At 41.1% G+C, this 25,531-nt stretch overlaps 1 protein-coding gene across 5 annotated transcripts in view; it reads left to right on the top strand.

The window, feature by feature from the left end:
- Positions 1–25,531, top strand: part of astn1 (astrotactin 1) — a 256,497-nt gene that overhangs the window by 53,043 nt on the left and 177,923 nt on the right. Inside the window, exons 3-8 of one of the 5 annotated variants that reach the window (XM_058065280.1) lie at positions 2,761–3,011; positions 3,112–3,254; positions 5,016–5,165; positions 11,784–11,933; positions 20,826–20,978; positions 24,496–24,663. In XM_058065280.1, the coding sequence (XP_057921263.1) occupies positions 2,761–3,011; positions 3,112–3,254; positions 5,016–5,165; positions 11,784–11,933; positions 20,826–20,978; positions 24,496–24,663 (1,015 nt within the window). The remainder of the gene's footprint in view (positions 1–2,760; positions 3,012–3,111; positions 3,255–5,015; positions 5,166–11,783; positions 11,934–20,825; positions 20,979–24,495; positions 24,664–25,531) is intronic. The other 4 variants (XM_058065284.1, XM_058065285.1, XM_058065281.1 and 1 more) reach the window with 4 other exon arrangements.

The following is a 25,531-nucleotide window of genomic DNA, read 5'->3' on the forward strand; positions in this document are numbered from 1 at the left end:
GAGATGTTTCAGAAGTTCTGAGTTCAGAAGTTCTGAATAAATTTGACAAAAATTATTAATAAATTACTACACTTTATTTTGATAGTGAGGACATTTTTAATTAAGCTTTGAATTATGACTGGCCTCCTTTTGTGTACAGATCAATAATTTATTATTATTATTAAATTGCGCTTAACTACTCCATATTATTGTTAGTTCTTTCACTGTACAATGTCGATATATATTGTCCAAATGGGCACTGTAACTATTCAGTTTCTTGTATTGATATGATGATGATATATGATATGAGAGTGCTCCGGTGTCTGCAAAAAAACAAAAAAAGACCCCAAACAGATTATTTTCATTGTGTCGCACAGCTGACAGAGACAGAGCTGCACAGCACGACCCGAGTGTGAGCCTACAACAGGATTTCAACCTTAACTTCCTGATCAGCCCCATCAGTGAAAGCAACCATAAATAACTGGAAATGGACCAATACCATCATGTTGCATCTGACATTCCACATGGAATAAGTCTAGAACCATACTCTTCATCTGCAGTCTGCATTTTTTTTTGTGATCTTGTTATTTTCTGTGCCCTCTATTGACCTTCACAGCTGAATAGACACTAATCTGCCATTTTTATATGTGAGCTGATGTCGGTCCCTCGGATCCAAGAAATGGCTCATATGTCACTAAAATTAGAGTGAAAGGGAGGCAAAATAAAAGTGACCGAGCAGCCTGACCTAGTCATCCGCTATCAGTGCCTGCTGGGATACATGCCAGCAGATATTCGTCACAGTTGACTTCTGTCTCGTTTCCTTTGGCTGTGAACTGTTCTGCATCACGTGCGACTTTTACACTTTGGTGTTGTCGACATGTACGCACGCTGTAATCGTTGAGTAATCATTGTTTGTCTATATGTGCCCTGTGATTGGCTGGCCAGTCCAGGGTGTACGCCGCCTCTTGCCCAAAGACAGCTGGGATAGGCTCCAGCATGCCCATCACGGTAGAAAATGAAGAGTGACGCTGTTCAATTTGAAGTAGAAAGTGGCGAGGAATTACTATATTCCCAATATTGTTGCAAATTATATTACGATATAACAACAACACACACATTTGTGTTTTTTTAACTCTAAAAAGACAAAATGTTTGCCGTTATATAATGTTTTGTTGTGTCATTTTCTTATGAAACACATAATTTTATAAAGTAGTCCCTCATTTATCGCAGTTAAGTGGTTCTTAACCCCATCCTGCAAACTAGGATTCCTTCTTTAAAATTTGAATACTTTTGTAGATATGGCATAGAAAACCTGTTTACAACATTGTAAATGTGCTTTAACAACTTTGCATTCATATTACCCAATATGGCAATGTGAAATATTACTATAATAAGTGAAAACGAAACAAGGTGTTCGTGCAAAATGAATAATCTATATTCTGAAACTCAACCAGAAGTGATAATTTCATAAGATGTTAAGTTATTGGGAGGGCTGCGGGGGTGCTGGAACCTATCCCAGCTTTCAATATCAACAATTTGGAGTCGCCAATTAACCTAGCATGTTTTTGGAATGGTGAGGGGGAGGAAACCAGATTACTCCCACACACGGGGAGAACATGCAAACTCCACACAGAGATGGCCAAGGGTGGGATTGAACTCAGGTCTACGCGCTAACCACTCATCCACTGTGCAGCCCTTAATATTAACACTTCTGAACTAAACTAAACAATAAGTAATTCCTCATTCTAAAGGTTATACTATAAGATTATACTATAAACAGCCTTTAAAAGCAATTTTTCTAACATATCTAGAAATATGATTTGGATTTCTAAACACTTTTTGTCTCCCACAGCTTCCATGCGCATGCGTCATGGCCAATTATCCGAATTATACGCTATTAGCTTGAGTTGCACACAACATAGTCAGAGGCAAATGGCAACTAGCTGGAGGAGGTGTTCTTTATATGCAGTGAAACAGCTTGATACTTAACACTCTGACTCCACAATACACACCAACAGCTTAGCAGCCCAAATGCCTCCCTCCCGCATGCTGTAACCAAAAATAATACAAAAAAAAACCAGACAAGAAATACACAATGTCACTGTAACACACGGATTATGCATTCATTCATTTTCTACCGCTTTTTCCTCACGCAGGAGTGCTGGAGCCTTTCCCAGCTGTCTTTGGGCGAGAGGCGGGGTACACCCTGGACTGGTGGCCAGCCAATCACAGGGCACATATAGACAAACAACCATTCACACTCACATTCATACCTATGGACAATTTGGAGTGGCCAATTAACCTAGCATGTTTTTGGAATGTGGGAGGAAACCGGAGTACCCGGAGAAAACCCACGCATGCACGGGGAGAACATGCAAAGAGATGGCCGAGGGTGGAATTGAACCCTGGTCTCCTGGCTGTGAGGTCTGCGCGCTAACCACGAGACCGCCGTGCCGCCCATCTCCAAATGAAATAGGCGTGTTTAGAAGCCCAACAGGAAGCTACCCATCATGCCTTGTGGGTTTTGAATTACTACGTATATAAAAGTAGTACACTCCATGGATGAGTATTTCATGTATATTAATGTGTAAGCATTTCTTTCAAAACTAACATCATATGCGTGATACAGTTACATTGCATGCTCCAACTGTGTTATTTTTGTTGCACCGTGAGTGAGGTAGGCATTTTAATTTTTTGGGGCTATCCAAACGGGCATCCTTAATATCGTCAGGTTTCTATCATTTATTGCTTTGTCTATAAATATGACGCTGTGTCCCTCAGGGTGGGATGATCGCCCTCCTGCTGTCCATCCTGTGCCTGGTCCTGATCCTTTACACTCGCCGGCGCTGGTGTAAGCGTCGCCGCATCCCTCAGCCTCAGAAGAGCGCTAGTGCCGAAGCGGCAAATGAGATCCATTACATACCCTCCGTGCTGATGGGAGGCCAAGCCCGAGAGAGCTTGAGGAACTCCCGGGGTCAGGGCCCAAATTCCAGCGGAACTCTCAGCATCCGAGAGACGCCGATTCTGGATGGGTACGAATCAGACTCGGACACATGATCACACAGTTGGAGTATTTTTATCTGATTTATGTCATCCACAATGGCTTAACACTCTTGAATGTTATATCTGCAGGTACGAATATGACATCACAGACCTTCGCCACCATCTACAACGAGAGTGCATGAATGGAGGTGAGGAATTTGCCAGTCAAGTCAGCCGAACGCTGGACTCTCTGCAGGGCTGCAATGACAAAAATAATATGGACCTCACTCCTGGTGAGTTTAGCGTTAGCTCTTTTCGTTGTTTTGTCCAAGTCCATTTCAAGTCAAATGAAGATGAATGGAGCACAGATGACAATGATTATTTGTTTTTCTACCGCTTATCCTCACGAGCCTATCCCAGCTGTCTTCAGGCGAGAGGCGGGGTACACCCTTGACTGGTGGCCAGCCAATCACAGGGCACATATATAGACAAACAACCATTCACACTCACATTCATACCTATGGACAATTTGGAGTGGCCAATTAACCTAGCATGTTTTTGGAACGTGGGAGGAAACCGGAGTACCTGGAGAGAACATGCAAACTCCACACAGAGATGGCCGAGGGGGGAATTTAATTCGGGTTTCCTAGCTGCGAGGCCTGCGCGCTAACCACTCTAACACCGTGCAGCAGTACAAATAAATCTGCTATGTAGCCGATCTACTGCGGTCTGAATGGTGAGTTTACATATTCATTCATTCATTTTCTACCGCTTATCCTCACAAGGGTCGCAGGGATGCTGGAGCCTATCCCAGCTGTTTTTGGGTGAGAGACGGGGTACACCCTTGACTGGTGGCCAGCCAATCACAGGGCACATATAGACAAACAACCATTCACACTCACATTCATATCTATGGACAATTTGCAGTCGCTAATTAACCTAGCATGTTTTTGGAATGTGGGAGGAAACCGGAGTACCCGGAGAAAACCCACGCATGCACAGGGAGAACATGCAAACTCCACACAGAGATGGCCGAGGGTGGAATTGAACCCTGATCTCCCAGCTGTAAGGTCTGCGTGCTAACCACTCGACCGCTGTGCAGCCCCTATTCTGGATTTTTTTACTATCATTTTATTTATTATTCATAATAAATAAAATGAAAATATAAAATAATAAAAACAAAATTATATAAATAAATAAAATATGAAAAATTATATTTATTTATTATCAGTCAAAAATATTGAACTACAAGTTATTTTGATTATTAAGTTAAAATTAAGATTATGAAGTTATTTTCTTCATTTGCTCAATTATTTTTTTCTTTTGCTTTTTTTTAATCTCCTTTAAAAGTGATGGTCAAACCCACGCATGCACGGGGAGAACATGCAAACTCCACACAGAGATGGCAGAGGGTGGGACTGAATGTAGGATCTGCATATGTTTGGCTAGTTTATGGCCGGTGACTGATGTCAGCTGAGGCCACAATATTCTTCCAATCTCTGAAAAAATTGCTAACTGAAAAAAATGTTCACCATTTAGATAACAGTTATACACCTCTTCACCCCATGAAATTTGTCTTTAGAGCTGTAAAAAAAAAATTACAAAAGGGCATACAAATCCCAATAATCCATGAGTGAAATGGACCGATACCAATGCCGATACAGATACCAGTGTAAATGTTTATGTACTACTAGCTATATTAAGGGCCAGCAAGCTTTTCTCTTGCCAGAGCTCCTTTACTAAATTAAAATGGCCAACTTTGAGCTTCATGGCACAACACGTCACATTGTTGTGACTCCCCAACCTTACAGCCGTATGCTACAATTTTGCTACTACATAACTTTGGCTTTCCTGGTGGGTTATTTTGCAGTCACACTAAATAAAAAATAAAAAAAAAAACAATTTTCAACACTCAGTGACGCAGTGCACTTGATGCTTCATGAAGTGTAAAGGACTATTGTATTCTATTCTATTTCATTCTATTCTATATAAATTGATTGATGCTGTTATTTTGTGTATCCTTGTTTCTAGCATTTGTTCTTTCTCCTCTGCAGTGATTGACAACACAAAGCTGGCGCTGATGAACAAATACAAAGACAACATCATTGCCACCAGTCCAATTGACAGCAACCACCAGCAGAACACCTTGCTTCCCCACAACACCTCCACCAGCCAGCGCAAACGTCTCTCCAGCAACACTCGGGGTGAGTCACTCACTCCCACTGATGTCGCTTTTTCAGGGAGAGAAGAAAATATCTGCAATCTCACACCAGCATCCACCACAATCTTATGTGCTATACTGCCATGTTTTTATACTGTAACAGTTGAGGGCTTTATTTTGGCTTTTCTCTGTGCTTTATCCAAAATTGAACCATCATTTGGTGCTTTTAAAACCTTGGAGAAATAAATACAGATCACTATTTTGCTGATGCTTAAAGCGGTGGCCATATTTTGTGTCGCTGTAGAGATTATAAGGATTGCACAACGTTGCATAAACGAAGATAGACGGCTGAGAGACTAATTTCCATGCCATAAGAATGACCCACATTATTTTCCAGACAATGCACATTCCCAATGCTAACGTGAGTTACTATAGCTTACGATGTCAACTATATAAAAGGGGAACTGTACTTTTTTGATATTTTGCCCATTTTTCCCTTTTCTGTACATTCTAGCACAAGAAAACAAGTTAATATGAGCTAGCTAACAATATACGTCATGGGAAGAACCTATATTGACACTAAAGCCCTCACAAAAAAAAAACAAAAACGTGAACAGTGTTGTATTTACATAATGGACTCCTTTATTATATGGGGTAATAACTATAAAAACAATATTCACTCGCTAAAGTTACTGCAAAAAAGGTCAGTAAGGATAATTCATAATGCTGCCTACAGAGAACATACTAACTAATACTTAAACTTACTGATATAGTTCATCTTCAAACAGCTAAAATAATGCATAAGACTAAAAATAACCAATTAGCTAAAAATGTCATCCAATACTTCTCTACAAGAGAGGAGAAATATGATCTCAGGGAAGAATACATTTGAAACACTTCTATGCTAGGACTACGTTATGCTAGCCATAGCATTTCAGTATGTGGAATCAAACTATGGAATGGATTGAGTAAGGAAATCAAACAATGCACAACGATGAGCCAATTCAAGAAACAATACAAGCAGTTGATGTTTGCTAAATACAAGGATGAAGAGTCTTGAACCAGTCATGATGTGCTATATATATCACTACATTGACACTTACTATGGTACCCATTATGTCATTGGATGCTCATATCATCTCCTACTTCGGTACGGGACAAAAATAAAACAAAAACAAAAACTGAAACTATATTAGGAAAGCAGGAAGTGAACAAATGTAACAGTTAGTGATTGTAAAAGTACCAGATGGAGGGGTAGGATTTAATAAGCTTTGCTTCTTCCTACTCCTTTTTCACATGTGGAACTGGGAACTGATTATGTGATGCATTCAATTGTAATCTGATGCATGTTCAAATGAAATAAAACCATTACCATTACCATTACCAAACTGCTGGTAGGTAGGCCTCCAATACCTACAATTCCAATCATCCTTTATCAATGCTGCTTATCCTCATTAGGGTCGCAGGGGGTATGCTGCAGGGTATGTTTCAGCTGACGTCAGGCAAGAGGCGGGGTACACCCTGGACTGGTGGCCAGCCAATCACAGTGCACATATAGACAAACAACCATTCACACTCATATTCAAATCTAAGGACAATCTAGAATTGCCAATTAACACAATATATATGTCTTTGAAAACCTGGGTCTTCCCGATCTCGATCCTGATCTCAATACAATTCTCAAATCCAAATCCAAATAAAATACAAATAGAATACATACAAATTAAAGGATGTCATCTCCATTATAATTAGTCCACCGCTGCCTGCCTGTTTTCGTCCTGTACTGGCCGTCTGCCTACTTTGTTTTTCTGCAAGTCTGTCCACCATGGCCCCCCCTCACCTCTGCTTCCAGCTGCCCTAACTGTTGGATTCTCCTTGAAAAAAAATCCACAAAGTGAAGGAACACATTTCCACAATATGCAGGGTCTGCGAGGCTGAACTCCTAATGGACGCCATCACCTCCTGTCTTCCTTCTCCATGCTTCGTATCAAACACTCCTCCAGCCTCCTCCGCTGCTTCAACAGAAAGTTGAGGCTTTTGATCGACGGAGTAAATATTAAACCGAACGCCACAAAATGGTCTGCATTCATAGTGCCATGCACGGAAAGTCTCCACGTGCGCCTGACACCATTCTTGATCAAACAGACGCTCCTCACGCTGTCTCCCGACACCCCAGGCACCCTGCTGAAACAGGGGGATAAACCAAAGTCCTCGGTGACCTCCACTCCAGCTAAACTGCCATCCTGGCACCAAGATTATCCTTGCCTCTTCATTGTGAGTTTCACCCCTTGCCCCGCGGCGCCATCCTGCTTCCTTAATGCCTCCACCCCCTCGTGGCCAACATCTCCTCGCCTTCTCTTTCCTCCGACTGCTTGGATTATTGGGGACTCCGTGATTCTTCTTCAACGTGATGTTTTCCAGGAGCCACTGTCACCGTCATCAACCATCAATAATAAATGAATAAGGTCGCATCGATGCCTTGCGCACAGCTCAATAATCTCTTTCAGTTCCTTCACAATACTGGCAAGGCCATCTTCATTAGTGGCCCTCTCTCACCTCATAGCCGCGTTTACGGTACATTCCATCGTATTCTATCCCTTCATGCATTGCTTTAGTCTAATACTAACACTTTCTATTTCTATTACATATACAATTTTAACATTTTGGGCGGCAGAAAAACATCTTTTATTTCTTACGGCCTCCATCCAAGCATGTTGGGAATTTTAACAGTAAACTTATAACATGCATCGATCCATTTCCGGATATGCTGGAGCCTATACCAGAGTTCAATTCCACCCTCGGCCATCTCTGCGTGGAGTTTGCATGTTCTCCCCGTGCATGCGTGGGTTTTCTCCGGGTACTCCGGTTTCCTCCTACATTCCAAAAACATGTTAGGTTAATTGGTGACTCCAAATTGTCCATAGGTATGAATGTGAGTGTGAATGGTTGTTTGTCTATATGTGCCCTGTGATTGGCTGGCCACCAGTCCAGGGTGTACCCCGCCTCTCGCCCGAAGACGGCTGGGATAGGCTCCAGCACCCCCGTGACCCTCATGAGGATAAGCGGTAGAAAATGAATGAATGAATATGTCAACTCACCATTCAGACCGCAGTAGATCGGCTACATAGCAGATTTATTTGTACTGCTGCATGGTGTAAGAGTGGTTAGCGCGCAGGCCTCACCCGAGTTCAATTCCACGCTCGGCCATCTCTGTGTGGAGTTTGCATGTTCTCTCCGGGTACTCCGGTTTCCTCCCACATTCCAAAAACATGCTAGGTTAATTGGCGACTCCAAATTGTCCATAGGTATGAATGTGAGTGTGAATGGTTGTTTGTCTATATGTGCCCTGTGATTGGCTGGCCACCAGTCCAGGGTGTACCCCGCCTCTCGCCAAAAGACAGCTGGGATAGGCTCCAGCACCCCCGTGACGATCAGCGGTACAAAATGAATGAATGAATGAATTTGGCCTAAGCCACATTTGAAGTAGTATGTGGTTTTTGTTTTCCATCTATTATTTCATTTTCTATGCCGCTTATCATTTTGAGTTAATTTATTCATGTTTCTTATCCCATTTTAATTTTGACACCAGGTCATAAGTAGATTGCAGGTGTGTTTTACCAACTGAATTGTCTGCTTTTTATGTTGAAGATTCTCACCACAAAATTAACAGATTCCACATGCGCTGTTAAATTGATGACATGTTGATGGTAATTTGGTGTTAACTGTCCACAAGTTTTAGAGTCATCTCCCCATTAATTAACACCCTCAGGAGTGGCTTGCTTTAATGAATTTATTTTTATGCTATTCTCTAACAAGGGTATTGCTGTCAGCGCCTTGAATCGCAGTTTTTGTGTCGGAAGCCGTCACCCGGCAGGGTCCTTTCTATTTGAAGTGTTCCAGGCTTCAGTGTGTGCCTGCGTGGGTGGGTGTGCTCTGAAAGCACTGGCTTCTTCCCACAAGATAAATTAGTATAAGTTTAAAGTTGTAAAGTATTGAAAATGTGACTTGGTTCTCTGGTAAGATGTCAAATTTATGGAATATTATAAAAAGACTCTCATGTGATACCCGCTGGGATAGGCTCCGGCTCTCTTCAATCCTGCCAGGTCGAGCTGGATAAAATAGTTCATGGACAGAGATTAGGTTATCTTGTACTGATTCGTTTTATATAACTGAGTTTTCCAGATTAAAACACATAATATACCTCTCAAATTTGACTTCCAGTAAATAATGGCTGCTGTGATTGTGTATTGCATTCGAATGTGTCTAACACTGAAAAACCTGCCTGTGACGTTTTGCTGAATTGGCTGTCAACCAAATTACTACTACACCGGGCACGCTTTGCCTGCGTGGAAAATAGACCATGTCGAACCTGGCGAAATTTCAACTCACCTTCCGTGCACTGTTTTGTCACGAAATCGGCACTGTGCCAAGCTGAATTCTGTGGACTTATTTCGAGATAGAAATCTTACTTCAGGATTTGTTATCAAGTCAAAAGAACGAGCTGTGTAGACAGATCAATTCACGTTTTTTTGGAATATTATTTCCTCATACTTAGTCTGTTTATTTCATATTTGGAAGTACTTCTTTCATTTAAGATGGATTTAGGCTTATGTCAATGTCTGTGAAGTAGTTTCAGGATACTGTTTTGTTAGGTATTAAGAGATGCCTTTATTAGTCCCTCAAAGTGACATTTCAGATAGATTATAGTCTGATGTAGTACAGTAGATGTAGTACATGAGCAGGACGTGGTGCAGGACGTAGCAGGTTGTCCAGGAAGTGGAAGGTTGGCGTTTGAATCCCCGCTTTCCCCACTCAGTCACTGTTGTATTTCACTTGTTTATTGGACGTAACAAAGTAAAGATATTGGTATTTTATTCTTAATATTTATTTATTTATTTATTTATTTATTTGTCTATTTATTTATTTTTATTTCATAAATAAAAATATTCTTAATAATACTTAATAAGTATTAATTCTTAATGAGTATATAAGTATTCTTTATAAGTATTTCTTGCTTATGTTTAGGTGTAAAAATTTTAAATCAAGGATTCCGGTCGTGATTATTTCTAGATCTAAAAATCTTAATTGAAGATTTCTTACCAAGTAAAATTTGCTAGCTGCATGGACAGATAATTTCACAAGTTTTAAGTATTTTTTTTCTTTCTATCTTACGTTTTGCCAGCCCCTTTTGCAGTGTAGGCTGTGTTTGTATTACGGATTATTGTCCCTGATGTGAGACAATTCAAAGCTGCAAAAAAAAAGCTGGAAGTGGCAACTATATAGAGTTTTGCTTGTTGTCGTATGGTTTTATCAGTAATATTTACTTTTTGCAGTCAAATGTTTGATGCTCTCTGTAAGCACATTAACCACATAATGAAGCTGCTGTCATGAAAACGCACCTCTTTGTTGTCAAAATAAATCTGTTGCCAACATTGTTTGGCGTCTCCCATTGTTCCAGAAGGATCTTGTCAACTTTAATCAAGCTGTGTCTTGTTTTGGGACTTTTAAAGCTTTTGTCATAGAGCAACATAAGCTTGAGTTTTATTTTGTGTCACACGTATATCTCACTGAGACAGCAAATCATTGCTGCTTTGATGGATTCCCCCCTTACCCTGTCAATGGCAGTTTGTTGTATGAATGCCTCTTTCAGTTGGAATGTGTTATGGTAATACCGGAAGAGTGGTCTGATCATCATAATGCATGTTGGAAGATTATAGTTTACTTTGACGCTATTTGTTTAGTCCTGCCAGGAGAAAAAAAAAAAACATTTTGCTGGATCACACTAATGCAACCTCAGCAACATCCAAATGGGATGAATATTCATGACAATACACTGGCTTATGCAGTATTTAAGCTTGAACTTATACTTGCTTTTGGGAAACTATGGTCACAAAGTCACTTTAGTGCATGTTGAGTTTGCATGTTCTCCCCGTGCATGCGTGGGTTTTCTCCGGGTACTCCGGTTTCTTCCCACATTCCAAAAACATGCTAGGTTAATTGGCGACTCCAAATTGTCCATAGGTATGAATGTGAGTGGGAATGGTTGTTTGTCTATATGTACCCTGTGATTGGTCCAGGGTGTACCTCGCCTCTCACCCGAAGACAGCTGGGATAGGCTCCAGCACCCCCGCGACCCTCGTGAGGAAAAGCGGTAGAAAATGAATGAATGAATGAATAAAAAAGTTTTAAAAAAAGACAAAAAAAAAAAAGTTAAAAAGTTTTGTATTGAAAAATTATCGCACTGTGACACTAGAGTACTATGTTCACAATGTCACACTGTATTTTTGAGAATATAATTATGCTGGTCCAGTCCTCGTCATAATAAGCAGGCTAGAAAATTAAGTTAATGTTAAAAATGTCATTTCCGTTTCTGAATTTCATTTGCCTTTTGCATGCCAGCTACTGACTGCAGTAAAGTTGGAAGTGAAGTCTAATCGAGGGTTCATTCAGATGCAGAAACTGCTGCAGCGGCTGCATGCTCGCACCCGCTGAGCTACAGCAGTGTTAACTGAATTTCTATTCGTCTTCACCTTGTTGGGGGGAAACATTTCAAGACGAGTTTGAAAACTCCACCTGTGGCTTCAGCTTCCTCTCACAAAGTTGAGAAGAAAATCAGGACAATTTTTTTTCATATGCGATTTACTTTGTGTGAATCCAACAGCGGGTTCAACCTTCTTGAACCCAGACGGAGACTCTGGCACCGAGGCCGACAGCGAGCCTCAGCTGGCCTTTTACACCGACCCGAACCGCAGTCGCCGCCGGAGTCGAGGTATGAGAAACGGTAACGCCAACAGCGCATGGGGCTCAGGGGGTAAGGAGGAATTCTACTTCAATTTATTCCGCTGTTTGATGGTGTTTCCACCTCCACGACGCATGCCAAGTATCCTGAATGGTGGTTGTGGAGCTGCTTGGCTGCGGTGTTGTGTGCTCGTGTTGAACAAATACATCGCTGGTTTCCGATGTTTTTGGATGTGAGCATGCACCCATTAATCTCATTGCATCAACACGCTGTTGTTCAGTAAAATAAAACAATACAAGATCAGTGCTTTCATATTTGAAAACACATTGCATTTTGAGACACCACGTTTGGAAATAATATCACACATGAATATTATTTCTACCAGGTTTTTTTTTTTTTTTTTTCAAATGCAAGTGGTGCAGCACGCTTTCTTTTTTCTGTCAGCATGCCGTCGTCTTGCAACTTTGATGTACGGTAATGAGGTGTGGAAATGACGGAGAAAAAATAAATAAATACAATGATAATGCTCTTAAAATAATAACTGCTGTCAGAAGATACAAGCCTCTACGGCGCTTCCAAGCCAATTATTCCCGTGTAATGTGTCACAAACACGGCAACACTTTTAGAAGTACAGCCAACACCTTTAATTAAAGCAGGCTTTAAGGATGGAATAAACAACTCACAGTACGGCTTTTCCTACATGCAATTTTCTTTTAAAAGATGGATTCAAAATATTGTAATCTGCGTTATGTAAAAATGCAACACAAAAGTGAGGAAAGAAGAGTCCTAAATCAACACTGACTTGGAGCAGACTAGTGTGTAGACAGAAAATGACACGGCATTTGCAAAAACAAAAATGGTGCCGTGGAATAAATAATAATACTAATACTAATACTAATACTAATAATAATAATAATACTAATAATAATAATAATAATAATAATAATAATAATAATAATAATAATAATAATAATAATAATAATAATAATAATAATAATAATATATAAATATAAATATTATAAATAAATTAATTATAAATTAATTCATTCATTCATTCATTTTCTACCGCTCCTCGGATAAATGGCGGATAAATAACATTAATTATACTTGTATACTATATATTTTTATTTAATAATACCCTTTCATATACTTTTAAGTGCATATATATATATATATATATATATATATATAAAGTATAAATAGAATGTTTTAATATATCAACACTCAGCAACAGGTGATTTGAATCATGTGGTTTGACTCATGTGATTCTGTGCACCCAATCAGGATTTCACACCTTGATCACATGACACACAATAACCAATAAATAGCTAACAGGAAGCCACTCACCAAACACACATGGGGAAACACTTGCTACACGGGTAGGCTTGCAAAATTTCAAAGCAACAATGTTTTAACACTGCTGCATCTAAATACGTTATAGGCGCCCACTACCACTGGGAGTACTACCTAGGAGCATTTCATGTATTATATATTGAAAGGAACTGGTAAGTGTTGCTAAAAATTGGCTTCACTTAGCTTAGCCACCTAGCCTCATTGTGTGGGCTGGTTAGCATGAACAGCAAATAAGAATTAACGGATGAATAACATAGTACTATATTATGTCATAGATTTAAATATATTGTTATATTCTAGATACCTTAATAACATTTGATTTGGTTAACTGATGTGGCCCTGTGTTTATACAAGCTAGTTTTTGGTACAGATAAATGATGGCCAGCTAAGCTAAGCGAAGGAGGCCTAGAGCCTAGCTTAGGCCTAGACTCCTTGTGAATTAACTGACGACCCACCTGCCCCTTCAGGGCTGGTAGGAGGTTGACTGCACTGCAGCCAACCTGAACTGGTCCCCTGTTTTTTCGCCTTTGGGTCACTACATCTCACACGAGGTTCTCATTATTAAGACTCGATGCACTAGTTATCAGCTAAAAAACAATTGTGAATCTCACACATTGCATGCCTTGTATATTCTTGTAAATGGCACCTCTTCCGTTGTTGGTTCCTTGACTGATTGTCCTTAGTTCGATGCTAGTCATTTTGCAAACCTTTATTAAAATTATTATTTTTACCTGCAAATGTTCCTGTGTCTGTATCTTGGGGTCACGACCATGCCGGCCCGTAACAGATAGAACTCAGTAAGGTCATCAAATCTGACCTTTAATCATTCCCACATTGCATCGGCATTTTGAACCAGACAATGGGTTATAAAATAAAAAAAACATACAGTATAGTAATAGCAGTACTGTGCAGTGTGGGACAAAGTTAGAAGGTGCATTCAAGGACTGAAATGGAGGAAAAAAAACACTGCTTGCATTAAACGTGCCAAAACTGTGGGATTTCTAATTGTATCAATATTCAATTCAAACACTTGTTATCCTGGGGGGGGCAGTTTAAAAGACACACAAAGCGCAGCATACACAATAAAAATGTAAAAAGGCAGACACTACTGGACACATACCCATAAAAAATAAATAATATGAAGAGGGAGGGGTCCACACTCAGAAGCCAGACTGCTGTGGAGACAAAGATTGCCTTCCTCCTTTGTGTTTTGCAGCGTGGGCATCTTAGTCTACGACCTGATGGAACCCACTAAAACAAAGAGTAGTGGAGTCAGGGGTCCTGTATGGTCCTATGAGCAGTATTTGCTGATCACAATATAAAGAGCTCTAACAGGATGGCCAATGATTTTGGAGCAAACTCTTATGATGCTGTATAAGTGTGTCCGGTCCTGAAGATGTAGTGAATAAAACTATTAAATGAATGAAAAGGTCAATCTGTTCTCAATAAAAGCGTGGTAGAAGGTCAGCATTTGTTCACTCCAAAGGAACTCAACCTCCTTAAGTGGTACTGTCTCTGATGGCACTCCTGTATTGGAGTAAAAACCTCAGAAGGCCAGCAAATATTGTGCCTAGATACCTATACCCCTCAACTGTATATTATTTTTTGAATAAAATAATGGCCCATATTTCCAAAATTGACATCCCTTTACATGACATTTTATGTAGTTATTGTTGTATATTGAATCTATTAAGACAAAGAGATTTACATCCCTACTTATGATCGATTCTTTGTCACAGCCGCATCCAGCAGCCTCTCCCACTGACTTTCACTAGCCACTTGCCTGGCATCTGTAAATACAACATCTCTCCTCTGGACATGTCCCAACCATCTCAGTCTGGCCTACAGGACTTTATCTCCAAGGCCTCTAAAATGTAATGTCCCTCTGATGTACTCCTTCCTGATCCTATCCATCCTGGTCACCCCCAGTGAGAACTAAATCATCATCGTTGTTACCTCCAGTTTTGCTTCCTGTCTTCTTCAGTGGCACTGTCTCTAGACCAAACAACATCGCTAAGTGTCTATGCTGCCAAAATCTGGAACAGTCTTCTAGAAGAGATGTGCGACAATCCTCAACCTTGGCAAAATTAAAATCTAACCCGAAAACACTTCTGCTCAATTCAACTGCGGATGTAGCAACAGAAAGTACTTTATCTGCACTCTTCATTTTTGTTTTATGGAATGATTTGTGGAAGTTTAATGATTTTAGTATGATTTTATGAAGCGGTTTTACCCTTCTTTTCTGTAAAGCACTATGAATTACCTTCTGTGCTTATGAAGTTATATAAACAAACTTGACTCGTCTCGCCTTGCCTTACTTATCCCGCATCAAGTAAGGTGATTTGGGGAGGAAAATGTGACATTGTTGATTTCAACTAGATTGGCATATGACAATAATAATGCTGGGTAAATAACCTGCTAAAAGTGGTAACTACTACACGGTATTTTGACGTCCCTCTGAATGGCTGACTGATGACAACATAAATGAAATGGGAACCAAAACTAGCCATTGCTTGCACATTTAATTGGAGGAATAAAGAATAGGGGATAAAGGACATGGGTTTTCTCCATTTGTGCATATATTTGTTTAGTCTTGTGTTTTCATGTAAAAATAAATATTGTTTCCGCAAAAAAAAGCATTTTGTTCTGTTACTGCACCCAAAATTAGCTGAATCATGACCTTAAAATGGAACCATGAAGACTGCATACAAGAATATTGCTAACAGGAATGGTACCGTTTCATAAAGTGGGAGTTTTTTTAGATTTTAAAATGCACTGATTGTATCATCAAAAGAGCAACACAATTGTTAAACTGCAAAGAATACACAAAAACCTCAGTGTTTGAAACGTTAACTGAAATCTCATGAAGCAACATAAAATACCACGCATAAAAAGTGCAAGCGTTTTTAATTCAAGGTTATTGTGTGTGTTTGTGCGTGTATTTTGCAAGGTCGCATTTAACACTAGGTACAGCACTCCTGAGTAAAAGAGATAAGAGGAATATTCCTGCTTCCTTTGCCCGAGGGGGTGAAAAGAGAAAAATCAAGTGAGGGACAGAGTGCTAAATAACCTCTAACATGTATTTTACTTGGAGTCACAATTGTTTTGTACGTTCCACATTGCTGCTCAGACCCAGCAGACGTGTTTGCGTGCCACCGAACCTTGTCTCAACCTCCCGAATTCTTGTTGTTTTCATAAAATGTTGACTCCACTGCTATGTGCAGCAAGCACATATTTTTGTTTAATTTTATTATACGTTATGTGACTGATTTACATCAGGCAGAACAGGATTGACTGTGGCTGTTTTTGTGAGTGGAATTCTCTGCCACTCCTGGTGCAGGTATGGGTGGTTGGTTATAGGGTCATTTCGCATGTGTGTGCTTTCCGTCTGGCTCCCTTCTCTTCGGCCAGGCAAAGCTTCAGCAAAGCTCTGGATCCTCTCCTCACCTTCCATGAGTTGCCTCTGGAGTGTACCACTCGACCTACTGCGGCTAGTGTCTATGGCCAAGGCCTTCATAACACACTTAGAGATGCCCTTTGATTGGGCAGGGCAAGCTCTCTGTCTTTTGGTATACGGCCTTCTTCAATCTGGCGGACAGTCTGAGGCAACAAAGTTCTTGTTGTGTTGTGAACGTGGTAGCGAAGCCAGTATATTTGGCATTTTCTCCGCTCGTTTTTGTTGCACAATTTTTCCATGCTTTACTGCCATACATGAGTGTTCTGATGATGCAGGTGTTATCCACTGACATTCATAATGGCGTTGTTAATTTAGACTTCGCCCTTCAAAGGTTTTCCTCCCAATGTTAGCAAAGACTGAATGGTTTCCCAGAGATGAACCCATTTCTCAGAGGCAGAGTTGGGTGGTGGTCTGCAGAGAAAGCATCCGCAAAAGACTTACCAGAATCAAACATGTTTATGGTGTTGATGTTGTAGGAGAAAACGTCTTCAGTCTGATCTTACTGCACACTAGTGTTCAGTAGTAGTCTGCACTGTGGTCGGAGCAAGAGGTTTGTTCATCTGACGATGATCATGACCTTGGCTGATGCCAGTGCTTGGAACGTGGGTGCATCCATGACACTTTGTTTTGAAATGGGTATTGGTAATGCAGAGACCACACCAGGAGCGGAGTTTCAACAGGAACTGTTGTCATTAATCTTGCAAACATTTGAGTGTCGAAAAAGGTCAGGAGTAATAGTCGGCACCGACTCTGGCATTGCCGTCACCAAGGTGGATCAGGTCTTCATTTTCAGGAATGTTATTGATGATTTCTCTGAGGTTTGAGTAGAACTTATCCAGCCTTAACAGGGTCGGTCATAGTTGGTTCATAGGCACTGACCAGGGTGATAGGGCCATCAGAGGTTTGAAGGATGAGAATTGGTAAGTAGTTAAAGGGGACCCTTTCATTCATTTTCTACCGCTTATCCTCACGAGGGTCGCGGGGGTGCTGGAGCCTACCCAGCTGTCTTCAGGCGAGAGGCTGGGTACACCCTGGACTGGTCGCCAGCCAATCACAGGGCACATATAGACAAACAACCATTCATACCTGTGGCCAATTAACCTAGCATGTTTTTGGAATGTGGGAGGAAACCGGAGTACCCGGAGAAAACCCATGCATGCATGGGAAGAACATGCAAACTCCACACAGAAGGCCAATGGTGGGATTGAACTCGGGTCTCCGAGCTGTGAGGTCTGCACACTCGGACGCCGTGCAGCCTAAAGGGGACCTATTATGCAAATTTTTCGGCACTTTATATTGAGTTGTGGACTCCGATAGAGCAGCTTCACACAATGACCTGCACAGAAAGCTTTCTTGATCTTCCAGAATCTGTACCTATTCCAGCTTGTATTTCCTTGGCTTTCCAAATCGGTCTTTGTAATGTATTCCACCCACGGCCCACCTTCGGGCACTCCCACTCCGCAGTGATTGGTGACATTATGTGATAATGCGGTGAAATCCTCACAGTGCAGCAGAGCTCATATACGCTCATATAAGGAAGTCCGGCTCGCTGTGATGTCACAGGGATCCGTTGTTAGAAAAAACTTCCCAAACTTCTTTCAGGGCTCACTTCCAATTCTGCAATCCTCATTATCTGAAGCGTTGGCATCGTTTAACACAATTCTAGCAACATTTATAGGTCATACAAGTCCCCTTTAAGTAGTAGTTCAAACCCCCTCTCAACCATGGCCGGTAGGGTAGTTTTTGATTGCAAATGCCACTTCATTTTTTCTGTGGTTCGATGTGTTTTTCCTTGCCAGAAAGCGTGGTTTCTGTCCTACAGTGTGATCCACTTGGATGGCGTTACTTGCAGGGCAGTGGTGTCCACCTATAGACGATAAAGGTCATCATTTACGTATGAAGAAATGAATTGTTGTGTCTCTGATGTCTTGAAGTTCAATATAGTCATTTTATGATGGTTGGTTTAAGAACAGGTTTCATATGTTTGTTTCTTCTGTTCTTGCCTGGTGCAATTGTTGCCCACTGCTTGTTGGTGTTAACCTAATCTCCATGCATCCGATGAAGAAGCCAGGACAACACCTAATTGGTTGGAGGCTGCCCAGCTTGATGCAGACAGTAGCTCATCCAATGATCCCTCCTACCGTCAAAATCAGCCCTTGGCTCCAGCTCTACGCCAAGTGAGCACTTGGCTTATAATCAGTAGACTGCTGCTTTGTGTGTTGGTTCACCTTTGTGAAACAAAGCTGGAGTGTCCTCTCCCAGGTGCAAATGATGTTATATGAAGAACCAACTGTTACCCGTGTTGTAGGCTTTCACCTCTGTTAGCTGGTGATGGACCCAAAGGATCAATAAAGCAGATCCCTGTAGGTTGTGGCACCAACAGTGCTGCAGGAGTTGCATGAAGACCTCCCCTAGATTTTCTCATCAGTGGGTGTCCTGGAAGGCAGAGGAAATTGGAATCGAGGTTTCCTTTATATTTGGTGACTTGCCTTCTCCCATCAAGCAGTTGCACCGGACTTAGGAGCTAAGCCACTCAAAGGCCAGGATTTTTACTTCATTGTTTGGGGTTTATTAAGACGAAAAGTATTTTTTAGACAGTAGGAGCTTATCATTACTCTCAACCCCAGCAATGGCAAATATTGGAACCATCTAGAGCAGGGGTCTCAAACTCAATTTACCTGGGGGCCACTGGAGCTAGGGTGTGGGTGAGACTGGGCCGCATCAGGCCCTCCCCCCCCCAAAAAAAAAATACCCTACACTTTTTTTTGTGCTTTGGTTCTGGTTTCAATCAGTAATAAATAAATAAAATAACAGCATAATAATAGCAAATTCAAATTTTTCAGATTCAAATGAACAGTATTAAGTTATTTAACCATCAACATGAACATTAATGAAACTTAATAATTTTACCCAAGGGCTGCACGGCGGTCGAGTGGTTAGCGCGCAGACCACGGTTCAATTCCACCCTCGGCCATCTCTGTGTGGAGTTTGCATGTTCTCCCCGTGCATGCGTGGGTTTTCTCCAGGTACTCCGGTTTCCTCCCACATTCCAAAAACATGCTAGGTTAATTAGCGACTTCAAATTATCCATAGGTATGAATGTGAGTGTGAATGGTTGTTTGTCTATATGTGCCCTGTGATTGGCTGGCCACCAGTCCATGGTCTACCCCGCCTCTTGCCCGAAGACAGCTGGGATAGGCTCCAGCACCCCCGTGACCCTCGTGAGGAAAAGCGGTAGAAAATGAATGAATTTTACGCAATTAGCAAGTTAGCATCATACTCGGTTACATATTACATTAACTTTAACCACATGTTTGTGTTTGAACCACATGTTTGAGCTGCTTTATCTTGTGACTTGTATTTACCGTTTTTTTCCAACTCATTTCCTGCATTTATTTGTACCCAGCATTATAAGCCTGTAGCTTGACTGCTAATCCAATGTTGTAGTTGTTGTTGGACCAGACAGCGCATTGACAGCGCCTTATTTATTGATTTGGACACAACAAACACCGCTATACTCACCAGAGACAGGTGGACTGGCACTTAGCGACTGAAATAAAGCGCCTATAGATGGTTTCCTGAGCTCGGAGCTCGGACTTTCAGAGCAGTGTAGCGCAGTGACGGTGGTGATCTCAGTCATGGATGATGAGAGGAAAAAGCAAAATGGGCAGGGCAAAATCGAGTCAATTGTGTCCGGTGTGCATACAACTTTAAGCTGTCATTTCTGGGTACATGATACCATACAGCATCCATATCAAACTTGCACAGGCCGCACTAATATTAAACTTTCATATCAAGACGGGGGGCCTCAAACTAGCATCCTGTGGGCCGCATTTGGCCCGCGGGCCGCAGGTTTGAGACCCCAGATCTAGAGGAAGTCAAATTTCCTGTAGAACCTGCAGAAGCATCATTACTTGTATTTATGTGACTGTTGTTTTATTTTATGTTTGTTTATTTTATGTTATGTGCTTTGACTTTACACGACTATCGGGAATGCTACATGACTTGACGTGTCTGTCTTTATGTGACTGTTATATTTATGCGACTATATGTTGCATGCGTGATGAGGATGTTCTGGATATCAGACGAGTTCATCAGGCCATATGTTAATGTATGTTTGTTTTTCTGCCCCACCTCCTTGTGTTTTTTCCCAGTAGCAGGTTCCCCTCGGAGCCCCATCAGTAAGACCACACTGACTCTAATCAGTGTGATCAGCTGTGTCATCAGCCTGGTTTACTGCTCTCACCTGTCCTGCAACCTGTCAGTACGTGTCATCCTACACGTACCGGAGCACCTCATCGCTGACGGTAAGGCTTTCACACCAACCCTCTGAACTTGGATTGCTTTTGTGCATACAATCATAACCCTTCTACTGCAGACTTGACCGTGAACTGACTCGAAACCACTTTCACTTTGCATGTTCCTTTGCGGCTGTGTCGTTACGTCACAGGCATTAAGTAGAGTTGTTTGGACAGATATAACGACGACAATAAAAAATAGCTGATCGGAGTTTCAATTTTTTGGAAGGACAATCTTGTAGTTATTAGAAAACCCTGGAAGTTGCTTGATATCATCTCTTAAATTAAAGCTATTTATGTATGCTTTAGACATACCAGGCAGCTTTTAAGTGAACAAATAAGAAGTAGATAAGAACAAGGGTGGGTATATAATTTTTTTTCCATGACTGTATATCACAAATATGAGATGTATTTTTTTCCCTTGAAATATACAGTATATAGCATATTTACCAAATGTCAAAGTGGCCATTCCATCCTTTAATTTGGCTCTCGCTGGACAATGTTTGGACCAATGTCAATGTTCTGGCTAAATTTAAGCATTTAAGTATGAAAATGCAATTATAAGGCATTCAAAAGACACATTCATAGATGCTGTGAATGCTACATAGTATTCTATACTGATCACTAGGTGTCAGTAATGTTACTATAATGTTCAGTGAAACACACAAATTCCAGATTTAATCGTCATAACAGATTTTTATTACATGTTTAAAATCTAACATATACACAATAAATAAAGCATTAAAAATAAATAAATAAAGCACAATTAATTAATTTCTTATTATGTAATACGATATAGGGTAATGGCTGCAAGGCGGGAAGAGTGGTTAGCCTCACAGCTAGGAGACCCGAGTTCAATTCCACGCTCAGCCTCTCTGTGTGGAGTTTGCATGTTCTCCCCGTGCATGCGTGGTTTTCCTCCCACATTCCAAAAACAAGTTAGGTTAATTGGTGATTCCAAATTGTCCATAGGTATGAATGTGGCTCTCGCTGGACAATATTTGGACACCCCTGGCATAATTAGACATTAAAAATCCAGCATTTGCTAATTAATGCAAATTCTGCCTGGTTGTTTTCAAGCAATGTTGAAATAACATGCAGCCAGGTCAGGAGGTAACTCCTCCTTTACTTCCTGATGCAAAGTTCACCACTTGACAAGCCAGTTGATCAGCCATCATCGGGAGTCGAGTGAGAACCTGGGGGTGTGGGGCAGCAAGGGGGACACATCCAGCTGGGAACCCCTGTGGCGCCTTGTTAAAGGAAAAGGAAAACTCCCCAGGAACCGACTTTGAAGCACCTCACATCACATTGGAAAAGGGATATGATTCCATATGGGGTTGCTGAGGTGGTGTTTTTCTACTGCACGGTTTTTCTACACCTCTAAATGAGTGCAGCGAGAGCAGAATAGAATGAATAGGAGTTGGTGATCTGTGGCTTTGCTTTGTCTGGGAGAGAAAAGGTAAATAGCAGGTCAGGTAGCGCTTTGTCGTGTGAGACAACACAACACGTGCGTTCTCAAACATCAAATCACACAGAGGCCAGGTCACAAAGACTCCCCCCCACAGGGAGTCTTCCATCACCTCTTGTGTTTCCTGGTTTGTTTGAACTTCCTTCTGCAGAACATGTGATGAAATGTAAAATGATGAAGAAAGTGCAGCACTACTTGATGTATTACTTGCGCATATGGCCATTTTTAGCGGTCATGTGAGCGAGCTGGCAGATGTGATGCATGATAGAGCGACCGGCCTCACTCATCTATCATCTGTGGTCTGATTTGATTGTGCGAGCGGCTGCTTTCCAGGTTATACACTCGCCCGCCAGGGTAACATTAAAATTCAAGAGACTTGTCCAAGGAGGGGAACTTTTAAAGGAGAGATGAAAGATAGCGAATTCGCCTGTTGAATTACAAAACCACGATCGATTTAGAATGTTTCCATAAATGCCTTCACAATCTTCTCAGGCTTGATTTGATGTCACGCTGAATCAAATGATGAATCTAAGCTATTCGTGCAAGCAGCTGGCCTCACGTCTGCCCACAAATGCCATGAAGACAAAATGACTTTCTTTACTGTTCACACAGAGATAAGTCAATGTAGTTTATGATAACAATATTTCCTCCTATTCGGGCACATGGCAACACAAATGACAAACTTTTTTTTTTCCTGATTAACCTGGAGATAGGGCTGCACGGCGGTCGTGTGGTTAGCGCGCAGACCTCACAGCTAGGAGACCCGAGTTCAATTCCACCCTGTGTGGAGTTTGCATGTTCTCCCCGTGCATGCGTGGGTTTTCTCCGGGTACTCCGGTTTCCTCCCACATTCCAAAAACATGCTAGGTTAATTTTCCACTCCAAATTGTCCATAGGTATGAATGTGAGTGTGAATGGTTGTTTGTCTATATGTGCCCTGTGATTGGCTGGCCACCAGTCCAGGGTGTACCCCGCCTCTCGCCCGAAGACAGCTGGGATAGGCTCCAGCACCCCCATGAACCTCGTGAGGATAAGCGGTAGAAAATGAATGAATGAATGAACCTGGAGATAGCATAAAATAGAGGTCCATTTATGCATGGGGGATTTTCGATATGAATGACCTGCCAACATATCCGAATTTGTTGTACTCGGCATGCAATTTGAATATGATTGTATGCTTGACTGCTCTCTATTTCAAACTCAGTTTTGAGTTCAGTCTGTACAGTATAGATAAATAAGACATAGACTTTCTTTATTGGCATTGCACAATAACACAGCAGTGAAATTGCCAACGAAATGTTGTTGCCTGGCTCCCGTGTAATAATAAATAATAATATGGAGAATAAATAGATTACATCAAATATGAACAATGTATATAAATGTAAAATAATATCATTTTCTCAATCGTATCACATTTCACATAAATAATGAACGTTTGACTGTACAAACATTGAATCAACACAAGGGGCTTATTTTAAGTTAAATAAGGATGCACTGGTTTCTTTGCAAATAATATGAAATAATAATTGAATAAGTGTCCCCTGTAGACCAACAACCTGCGGGGGCAAGTGTGCTTCAGAAGGTGCCTGGACTACCTGGTGTTCAATGTTTTTTTTGTTTTTTTTTCTATTACTTCTCATGTGTGTGTGAGAGGTTGAGATATTCCGACTACGCATAGTCGGATTCAACCCATTTCTGGAACCAAACACATAGTCGGACTCTGCTCAACCGAGTTCTGGAATCAAACTGCTCGAGCGTTGTTATCAAAGTAAATGTTGTTGTCAAAGTCATTGGTGAATCTTTAAGGTGGCACTGTGGTCTGTTATTCTACTTGGTCTTAGTTTGGGAAATAAACTCAAACATCGTGTCTATGAAGGCATGCATTACTGTAATCTATTATTAATGGTTGTGAATGATAGGCACATTTCCAAAGTTTTTCAGCTGGTCTAAAAAGTTTCATCAGGAGTGTTTTTTTTTTTTTTTGGGATGTACTTTTCCAAGCTATCTGTGATGTTTCTTCGGTGCAGTATCGCTCTGATGTGCCTCCTCCATTCTCAGGGTCGAGGTTCATTTTGCTCCAGGGAAGCCAATTGGATGCCTCTGACTGGCTGAACCCAGCACAGATCTTACTATACCACCAACAGAATGCAAGCGGGCCGTGGGTGAAGGAACTGTGTGGACGGCGCCTGCTGGACCCGTGTGAACACCAATGCGACCAAGAGACAGGTCAGCTGTTGCATACAGTCACATGATACCTCATATCTCATATACACCATTTATTGAAAAAAATGAAAATAAACAGTCGGGGTTTTCACTGAATAACGGTTGATTTTGATGGATTGATGTATAGTAGATCCCGACTACCGTGGTGAAAAATTACCAAGAATACGAAACAAAAACATTTTCAAATGTATGCCTGATACGTCCCCTTTGAAAATTAAATATTGCCACAGTGGGACTATGGCATTCATTCACCTTAGAAACCATCACTGATGTGCCTTCATTCATGTTACTATATGTCACTCTCGCTCACAAGACTAACTTGCTGCTAGTAGCCCCGCCTCCTGGCAAAATGATCAACTTCGTATTGGCAGGCCTAGTCTTATATTGATGCTTTTCTTGCTCCTAACTCCCTTAACATCATGAACCAGCTCCCCCCGGGTTCCTGTCAATCATCCTTACCCCTTCAGGTGATATCTTGCATGGAGCTCAAAGCCAGGGTGGTTGACTGTTTTTTTTTTTTTTATTTCTTCTATTTATCAATAATTGCACCAGTAGTTCTCTCAGCAACCTTCTTCTTCGTGCTCTTGTAGTCCAGTCAGGTCATGTGCAGGTCTATAATCAGGTCAGCTTTGAGACAGGTGTTTTTTATTCACATAAAAAGCTAATATTAGGAGTACTTTTCTTAAAGGAGTGCTTGGACACTCTGTGGGGGGGTCACAGTACTTAGGTAGTAACCTCAAATTAATGTTTTTGGTGATTTCTTTCACATTGTGTTGCACTATTTTAAAACATGGGTGATTCTCCTTCCATGAAACATAGACTACAGTGAAGTCATGAAGTTATAACTATATAAAAATATACTACAAACTAG

This window comes from Doryrhamphus excisus, chromosome 1 (genome assembly GCF_030265055.1).
Source record: "Doryrhamphus excisus isolate RoL2022-K1 chromosome 1, RoL_Dexc_1.0, whole genome shotgun sequence".
NCBI classification, from domain to species: domain Eukaryota; kingdom Metazoa; phylum Chordata; class Actinopteri; order Syngnathiformes; family Syngnathidae; genus Doryrhamphus; species Doryrhamphus excisus.